General features: G+C 33.7%; 2 protein-coding genes across 2 annotated transcripts; both read right to left on the reverse strand.

Annotated features, from left to right (window-relative positions):
* Nucleotides 1–5,327: 5,327 nt before the first annotated feature.
* On the reverse strand, nucleotides 5,328–6,312 carry LOC119633093. Its single transcript, XM_038026315.1, has 3 exons — nucleotides 6,303–6,312; nucleotides 5,811–6,221; nucleotides 5,328–5,752 (listed from the first exon to the last, which is right to left on the reverse strand). Exons 1-3 carry the CDS (start codon nucleotides 6,310–6,312, stop codon nucleotides 5,328–5,330), a joined length of 846 nt encoding a protein of 281 aa, XP_037882243.1.
* Nucleotides 6,313–9,391: 3,079 nt separating this feature from the next.
* On the reverse strand, nucleotides 9,392–9,818 carry LOC119634214 (kunitz-type serine protease inhibitor 2-like). Its single transcript, XM_038028247.1, has 2 exons — nucleotides 9,694–9,818; nucleotides 9,392–9,614 (listed from the first exon to the last, which is right to left on the reverse strand). The coding sequence occupies exons 1-2, from the start codon at nucleotides 9,788–9,790 to the stop codon at nucleotides 9,427–9,429; spliced, it is 285 nt and encodes a 94-aa protein (XP_037884175.1). The 5' UTR covers nucleotides 9,791–9,818; the 3' UTR covers nucleotides 9,392–9,426.
* Between the last annotated feature and the right edge of the window lie 293 nt (nucleotides 9,819–10,111).

Below are 10,111 nucleotides of genomic sequence, written 5' to 3' on the forward strand. Positions count from 1 at the left end.
AGCAGTAAAATTGTTGTGGCAAGGTAAAGTGTTTCTTTGGATGGATTATCCTTCGGCTGAGTCGTAGTCTACATCAGCTGGACACGGCGACAAACTAATCTAATTTGGAGTCTACGAAGGGCCCGGCTTCTATCAGCCACAAGATTCAACTATCAATGAACAACACTCTCTCCTTTCCTAACAAAATTGATTATGGCCCTACGCAATAAAACGCTGCCAACTTGCGTTGCCATTACGATCTTTTCTTTCATCACTTGCTTTACATCTTCTTTGCTACCAAGATGACACGATTGTCGCTTGATAGGTTACCAGAGATTGTCCGAGTACAACGACCAGTTTATGATTCGCAATACCAAGTACGTACTCGTCATTGATTCTCGACGATATAGTTCTGTGAAATAAATGTTGAGTGCGAAAACGGCCGTAAATGGACAATGGGCACAGTGCCTATTAGCAGGAAGATTTTGTAATTATTGAGATATTGAGTGACAAGACAAGCACATTACTTTCTTTTCCAATTTTGGCCTATGACGCCTATTCTCGAAAAGTTATGGCAACCGTTCCGCTCATACGAAATTAAATTTTTACCGTTTGGAAAATTTCAACAATAGTTCGATATAAGTTAAATCATTACATAAGCTTTGATGAATTCAGTCTTCAAGCAATGTGTAATGTTCTGCGGCTGTTTCTCTAAAATACGTTACCTGCAATAGGTCGTTTTCCCATAGTAAATAATAAAGTGTTTCTGATTTGCACACCATTGTTATCCATAACGAGACATTCTTCTATTGAAAGATTACGTCAATTCGACATTAGATATATGCCGTAAACGATCTCCTTTCCAGCCGTGGCGGATTTATGTAGAATTTTTCAATGTTCGCTTTAAAGTAAAAAGTGAAGAAGAAATCAACCTTATTGAAATTGCTCCACGTAGGTCTGTTTTTGTATACCACCTCATAATTTTCGTGAAGATATTTCCGAAATCCGGTCACTCAAATAGTCGTTAGAAAGAAATATTCATGTTCCGGACGCAGAAGTGCTCCCGATCGATTTATCAATGCATGAGCAATTTAAGAGCAAATTTTAATGCTAATTCGTTTCCCGAACGAATTAATTATATAAATTATTTATTAATTTATTTATTAATTGATTTAAAGAGATGAAAGTGAATTTCGCAAATTAATTATTAAATTTGAATTCATTTGAATTTATATGAAATTTAAAAGTTTTTTTTTATCATAGAACGTAGATAGGGATATAGTTGTAGGTGGTCTATTGAAATTTATATAAAAGTCGTTTACATTAAAGCATATAATGCTAGCAGCACACTAACGTCATTTCGTTGAACTAGTCGGTGAAGTGTTAGCAACACTTTGCAGTGCAGTAGCAAGTTAGATAGTTAATGCAATAGGACCGAAAGTACGCCTGCAAGCAAACAATCATGTGTTGCTCGCTGTGGTATTGATGTCTGTTTGGGTCTTGCGGCGGGTTGATGTGACCTAGATTTGCGGGTTATAAGCAAAGCAATAGGAAGAGCAACTATTGATTAACATCGGAATGAAATTCAGTACAACAGCTACAACAGCGATGACATTACTACTACCAGTAGCAGCAGAAATAGTACTTTCAATAATACTGCACTAAATATCTATCCGTAGAAACACACAAATGTGTATATCTTTCACATCATTGTATCTGCTCTGTGCTAAGGGGTTATTCATTTTTTTCTTGTTGTTAATTCTATCCAGTTTTAACCCATATACGTGTAGGAAATGTCAGCTTTAAAATGCTGTGACATAAACATATTTATGTGTGTATGGATATGTAACATGGACAACTATGAGGCAATATATAACTGAAGCCAATTACAAATGAATTTGTGATTAGAAAATTGAACTTATTTTCTTCAAATAATTGGAAATTTTTTTATTTCAATCGTTGGATTATGTGAGTGTAAAGGATATTTCCTTGAATACCTTTGCTATTTTAAAGAAAGTTATTAAATATATTTTCCCTTTTTTTTTTTGCAATTAGTGTGGTAAACGTTGCTGTTTTTTAATGATTTTTTTCCAGTAACAGTAAATCTTAGAATTAGAAGTAAGCAGCTGTTATTCTTTGCGCGATTATATGAGACGAGAGGTAATATATCACAAGGACTTACAAAGTTTGAAAGCTAGAGGCTATTTACGGTTTTGAGTTTGTTTGCTTGGGAAAAATCCCAAGCAGAGAATGTTGTTGAAGTTCTGAGTTTTCAATAAATTTTCGCGCATGAAATCGTTAAAAATATTACAATAAACCAACGGAAATAGTATTCCGGCCACTTGGTTTTTTTATTGGCGTTTACAACTCTTTTCTAATATCTTCAGTCCTTAGACGAGAAATTTTTGCTTTTTGCAAGCAAATTGTAAGCAAATTCTGATATAATCTTATGTCGCTGGTGTTTGGTTTCTGACATAAACGCTGCTTTCGCTTTAAATTATTTCATGTAAATGTAAATTTCTGTTCTAAACTCGCTCGTTAACGTTTGAAAAATAAAAAAAGAAAAGATCGACAGACAGATTGAGCAAAATCTTGCTTTGATCAGAAGTAAATGCCGAGATGTCTAAAATGCTCTTTCTGATAAGTGGAAGAAGAGATCTTTAGTATCAACTTTAACGCATACAAAACTCATAATTTACAACATCTGCTTTTCTTTATTATTTTCGAAGCCGTGTGTGTTGAGACTAAAGAAGATATACTTGATTAAATATTGAAAATGTCAAGGTTGTAAACATAACCAGCTATGTGGGCGTTAATGTTTAAATTAATTACATTCGTAGCATTGGTTAGACTAAAATGTGCTGTCATAGGTAAAGTAGTATGCATAACACGCATCCGTGTACATCGCGAGTGCAGAGAGATATGCAAAAATGGGCAGAAATTATACCGAAATATTTTTATACTAAGAAAAAAAGGGTGGATTTCGATTTATTTACTTATTATCCGCTGCATTACAATACGCAGATGTATGCATCAAAATTTTGAAAAGTATATAATTTTTGGGATAAGCGACATACATATTCTGGATTGATTAAATCTTGTTCGTCTCTCCGTCAAAAAAATAAAAATATTCATTTAATGGCAAATATTGATATAGAACTTGGAGCAAATTATTAATATATTCAGCCTTCAAGAGACAAGGTTCATTTTGACTCGTTTATAAACACACCCATAAAGGTCAAAAAGGTGAATTTACTATCTCTAGCTGACATTGAAGTATAAACACATTTTCCAAGTTTACATCTAACTCATCAATGAATACTTTGTAATATTTTTGATACGAAATTGATGATCGGTGGTAAAGGCTCGCGTCAAATGAATATTTGTAAGCGAAGCTGTTTCGGTTCATACTTTTGAATTTAACTTGCATTTTCACGTGGAGAAATCATACCAAAAAAAAAAAGGTAATTTTACCCCTTAGAAAAACCGGTATCAACTTGCTTATATATACCTGATAAGGCAGTGATCAAATTTGGCCTCATCTTAGATACTATACATTATAGGCATATCGAAATAAACTTTCAAATTAAGTTTCATATTAAAATTTCTATTAACTTTACGATAATAAAGAGTCAGTCAGTTAGAGCAATTTGCCAATTTATCGTATCTTAATTAAATTACGAAAAATACAAGAGTCAAATATTTAAAGAATAAAAGAGGTAACGAAACTCAATTTAGATTAACATCAAATAAGAAAAGTTTTAATTGACGCATTTGACGCGTCGAGACATTAATTTATTTATTATATTTCGCTAATTATACATTCAGTTTATTTCCATTACATTATAATCTGAAAAAGTTATTAATTTGATGCATGTATAAGTTGTTTTAAATTGAATGAACCGCAATATTTTCAAAGTTAAATTAACTTAAGTTTAACTTAGTTGAGTTGAATTGAGTTGCGTTGAACGCTATGAATGCGAAGAGTGTATACCGAATATAAACGTAAACTAAATAATAACTAAGCATAACATAATACAAAATTAAATTGAAATTAAAAAACCCTCTGGCTAAAAATACAATTACCTTCAACGTTACCTTTTACATCAGAGATTTCAAAAGTTTAATGATTACGCATACATCTAAAACAAACAAAATGAAATAAGGATTTGTAGCACTTGTAAGAAATTCACAGTCGACATCTATTTGCGAACTTTAAAGGGTATCATTATAAAGATTCACGTGTATGTTGTATCAACGAATAAGGACGACTTTTTCAGAACATTTTATAGATGATGAATATTTACTGTCGGGCACCAGGTGATTATAAATTTAATTATTATAATCTCTACTATCTATGGGAAGGATGTATTACCGTTACGCGGATGTATGCAGCAACCAGGAAAACTGGAGTTAGAATCACCTTTTCGTGATATTCAAAAAGATTTGCAATAAGCACACGTTTTATGATTTCTTCAGAATCATTGTGGGAATGCCCGCCCATCCCGATGACTTTCGGATGTTGGGTTCAATCCACAGTACCCAAATTTTCGAGACATTTTGATGACATTTTATGCACAGTGTTTTGGGCCAAGGGTGAACGCGCTTGAGAATGAATTCGATCGAATCACTTTTACAATCGCACCCTATTTCTTTTCCTTGTATTCCTTAGCAGGAATCAATGAAACGTAGCATCTTGAAATACTAACTGAATTTGAAGAACGTAGATCAGACGGAGTCATTATGTGAACATTTTAAGTTTCTTTCAAGAAGTATGGTAAAATATTATCTGATTATGTAAATTTATTATACTAAGTTCGGACCACGTAAATCTATTTTTCGAAATTCCTTTTCACATACAAGGATTCTTACGAGAGGTGAACCTTTAAACGATACCAAGTTATAATTTGTGGTGAGGTGAATGAGAAGGTCTTTGGCGAGAAAATTAACTTCACCGACTTTTACCCAAAATTAACCTTTCGACTCTCCCCCCTACAATGGTTCTCACGACCGATTCGTCGTCCATAGGACTATTAGTTTTTAAAAACTACCTGACGCAACTAGATTGCTGATAAACTGTTCTGTTGCTGACAATTTAGATTCAATGGTAAGAAAAGTGCGATGATATGGTAGTGCTCGATGTTTAAAAAAATAATAGATTTCTTTTTAGGAAAAAAACGGGAAATTTTCCTTTATTTTAATAAATTAAATATTGAAGATAAATTAAAGTCATCATTTTATTTGGTTGCAGCACATAAATGTTGGACGAAAAACGAAGGGCGCCTCTACCGATGTTTGTTCAATTTTATTGGAAAGACCTGGTAAAGATTTACTTTTAATTTATGTTGTCATAGTGAAGTTGATTTACCGTATAGTTTCCAAGTTCCAGTAGCATGTGAGCCGGTTCGCACCCCCAAGAATAAGAAATCGGGCAATTTGTCTACTCTATGAACCATGAAAAGACTACGTTTATATTCGCGACTGCTCACTACTATTGTGTTATTCTTGAAGCTTATCCAAAATTCTACGAAATTATTCTCGTTTACAATGTCAGGGGTGGAGACGCTCGCAACAATTTTTTTACGATTTTTACGTATCGCTGACCTTCTGTTGCGCCATCCACCGATAACAATTTCATAGATGGGATCAGCTACTATAGGGGTTTTGGTAAGCGCTAGCTGAACATCTCTCGAGCAGCACACTTCAAAATGGAAACGGCGATCTTCGTTTACGCGAAAAAACTGATAGGATGACTCTTTCGGCGTGACTAGCTCTATATATAAATCAAAAGGAAATGAGTTTAATCTAACATAACTAGGGCATATTTTTACCTATTGGCTTCTCAAACCGCAATGGTGATAACATCCAGGTGCCGGTATCACCGCAATCTATGCTTATAAAATTTAATTCAAATGATTTGGTAGCCAAGTGAGATATGAAAGGTTTCCCCAAATCTTTAACACCGATACTAATTAAGTGATTTTCAAAACTTAATAAAAGTTCGCAACATTTTAAAAGCACATTTGTGGAAATTTCGGTTACGTCACATTTGTTTCCCTTCCTTTTTATGGAAGACTTTCCATTCGATTCTCCGCTTATAACCACCTCGTACATATCATTGTTTTCCTTAGGGATTTTAGCTAAGGCTAAATACGCCTGCGCGCAATCCTTGACTTCAAAACTGATCTTCTTATTACCATAGAGTGGAATAAATTGATGCAATTTTTTTGAAGTATTCGTCTCTTTTAAAGAAGTAAACGAGAAGAGCATTACGTTTTTTCAATAAGAAATTCATTTTCAGATTTCATTCATTTCGTACTTACCGCTGGACATTTTTTGATATAATTTCTGCTGTTTTAAAATAAAATAGCTCGGGGAGAATAATGGGTTTTTTTTTTTGTTTGTTGAATAATAATCGATACACACGACTTGTCAGACAAACTTTTCTTTGAAAAATTATAAAAAGGAAACAATATTTTAAAATTTTGCAATAAATAGCACGGCCAACTCGATTGCAATGGATACGTATATTACTTAAAGTGTTTTTGATTCTTCTTCTTTTTTTAAAAATTCACCGAAGCAACGACTGAGAATTCGCTATGCTATGTGAGAAAGGTTCACTTTTGAACGCAAAGTTCTTTATCTGAATCTTAATAAGGTTAAGGCGTAGTTTTAGTTATAGATATCCGATCGAATCAACAAATTTGTTCAACTAATCAATACTGCTTCCGCAATACCATACACCATTAATGATATAAAGTTATTTTAAGTTTGTGCGCACGTATATAACGGCTAGAAGACTGGAGGCAGTATCTCTGTTTATTATACCAATCGCTTGTCTGTCTGTCTGTCCTTCGGTCCGTTTATTGCTGGCCCACGTACATTATATAAGTCGAAATTTTTGAAATATTTTGATGGAATTTAGTTCGCTGATGGCTTCTGTGGACCTGTGGACGAGCGCTATTGAAAATGGTTCGCATTGGAACATTTTTCCCGATCATTTTCCTCGTAACGCCGTATTTTGAACAGTCGTTATATGAATAACAGTTCTATTAAGCGAAGCAGTGTATGGTCTTCAATGGTGATCTGTGGCTCACAATGGCCAGGTATGTTATGTACTTTGCGCAAATTGTTTAGGTCTAGAATTCGTGACAAGTATATAATGTAAACCGGCCCCGTTTGGTTAGCATTAACTTTTGAACTAACTTTTATTGAGTTTAACCTCCTCGCAACTGACCGACGACGTTGAGAGATATGCATTATAAATATGAAAAATTACATTACTGGGAATTTGTAATGATTTGAAAGACTTCAGAAGAATAATGCTAAGGCCAATGTGAGGAATGGAAGCTTTGACAAAAACAATAGAAAAATTTATACTTAATGCAATCTTGCTGGTTTGTGGTGTCTTTCGCACGCAGCATTCACCGTCAAAAATTTCTATGCACGAATGGCGGTAGTAGGAAGTTAAGAAGTGCCTGCTCCCTTTCACGTCAAAAAGGAAAACTTGCTCTGCAATAAATAGCCACTCGATCGGTGCCTTGCAAACGTAATTCCCCTTTTTCTATTCTCCGTTAGCCTGCACAAGTTTTACTCTATCATCCCAGATTTTAAATTAGCATTAAACACATACAAAGAAAGATAGAAAATATTATTTCTATCATCCTCTCTGCCACCTGTACTTTATACCAATAAACACGATTGGTTGAAAGAAAAAGATTGAGACTGAGAGTGAGAGTGAGGGATGAAGGGAGCAGATCACATTTAGTATTTGTACATTTGTATTTGTCATATTTAGTTCGATAGATCGTAATATTTTTTGAATGCTACACACATTCACTAATCAAATGTATCGGCGCATGTTTGTGAAAGTGTTTGTCGCCGTGCGGATGTTTATCATCATTACAAATTTCTGTTTTATTGTTTTCCTTTACCTACTACAACTTATCAAAGCAAGACAAACTTTTCTATTATGTTCAATGAAAAGTTGACAAAAACGTTTCATTATACTATTTGTAAACAAATTTCACTACGATACGCATGCATTTGTGTACGTATGTGTATTTACGCAATATATACGAACGTTTGTGCATGCCTGCAATGCCTTTTGAATGTACTTTTATATTTACATTACTTATGTTCATTGTGTTGCAGTTTATTTGAAAAAAAAAAAAAAAATAACAAAACGTTTGTTGTGCTCTTTACGTTCGTTCATCTGCTTATTGTTGCATTATTTTGCTTTTATTGGAATTTCAATTGCTACGTGATATGCCAGAGTAGAAGCGAACAGATATTTTCTTTTATTCTAAATTTCAATTATTTGGATTTTTATTTGGTCTATTTTGAAGGTAGTTTGATAAACGTTTGTTATTTCATTAGTTGCGCGTAGATTAATTTTTCCCTACAACGATCTTTTGCAGAGAAATTTTGCTTAAATTTCTGACTCTGTAACTCTGAATATATCTTGAAAACTTATACAATTAATAGCAAGCGATTTTAAATTCAAAGACAAAGTATATGAAATATTTAAAGGATCTGTCAATTGACAGATTCTAAATGATTTCAGAAAATATTTAGAAAAAATTCTCAATTCGTTATATTATGAGTTGTTTCACTTCCACCTGATGTCCATTATCTATGCGGAATGTTGCGAGATTCTATTCTTATCTCTGTTTTTATGTGTTCTACACCACTCGTCTTTGATATATGTATACTTTATGGAAGACGTGAACTTGATCGATTTAGAATCATTTTTTGAATCAAATTGTCTCTCTGTCCGTCTAAGCTTTGTCCAAGTAATGTTGCCTTCAACATATTTGATAAGATTTGGTACACTCATGTTTTTTTTTTTTTTTTTGGGCCAAGACTGTTCAAAATGTGTTGAATGGGAGCAATTTTGCGGCTACTCTTCATCTAACGCCATATTTTTGATGCGCTTAAATTTCTTAAGTTGATTTCGTCAGATTCATCCGTTTGTTCGTTCATCCATCTGCCCCTCTGCTTGCCTGCCTATTGTCAATAGTATCGAAAACTGAAATAGAAGCAACGCAATAAACGCTTCTACTTTCAATGTATTAGCAAATGTTGGGTTTGATCTTCCACGAGGATCGTTCAAATCTCAGAGAAAAAATAGTCGTCGTGCCCTTACAAAATTACCGACCATAGCTACGATTTTTGGTCTCTAAAGTAATTTGATATAAACTCGTTACGTTAGTTGAAATGCAAAAATAAAAGTCGTGCTTAGTCAATCAACTTGCAATTATAATTGATTGATTGATCGCTATCAAAAATGCCGATTTAAGGCATCTCTATGCAAATATGTAACACTTAAGAATCCTAATAGAAATCAATCGTATACGTAGCTAATTAAAAAAAACAAAAATATATATATATATATAAATAAACAATAAAATTTTAAAACCAAAAAATTCCAATGAACATTTTTATTTAATATCTTTTACAAGCTCGTTCGCATTCGTACAGCGTGAAAAAGCGATTAGAATTGCCGCCACAACCGTTATACTCGAACTGTACGCATTGGTTAATTGACGATTTATAGCTCCAGGATGGAATGCGGGAAGCGCAAGCAACCGAACGACGGGCTACCTGAGCAGAATCAGGTAAATTGCATATCTCTAGAATAGATTGCACCCGAAGAAAATTAAAACTAGCAAAGAATATATGTAAAGTTTTTGCGTAGGAGCAACAGCTTACCGTCACTATCCTTTTCAAAATCATGTAAAAATGCAGCTACACTGGTCACCGAAATAAAAGCCGCGACAATGGCCAACAAACCTTTAATTAAATTCATTTTTCAACAAAACACAATTTTCTAGTCACAAACAAGTTCCAAACACGAACTGATTACTTTCGTTACGAAATGTTCAGCTTTTAAGCGACTGAAATAGTGTGGATCGACGAAAAGCGTTTAATGATGTAATTAGATTGCGGAACGAATCTGAATATTTATTTGATTCGTAATAGATGTAAAACATTCTGGTCGGGCAAGACCGACCGTTATATGAAGTATAGCATTACGTGTAAAGCAATTATTCATCTAATTGCAAGAAAAACAATCACTTATCACTTATTGTCATGTAAAGGTTTTGATAAGAGCTCTCGCATGGCAGGA

The sequence above is a fragment of the Glossina fuscipes genome, unplaced genomic scaffold (assembly GCF_014805625.2).
Source record: "Glossina fuscipes isolate IAEA_lab_2018 unplaced genomic scaffold, Yale_Gfus_2 2, whole genome shotgun sequence".
Lineage (NCBI taxonomy): Eukaryota > Metazoa > Arthropoda > Insecta > Diptera > Glossinidae > Glossina > Glossina fuscipes.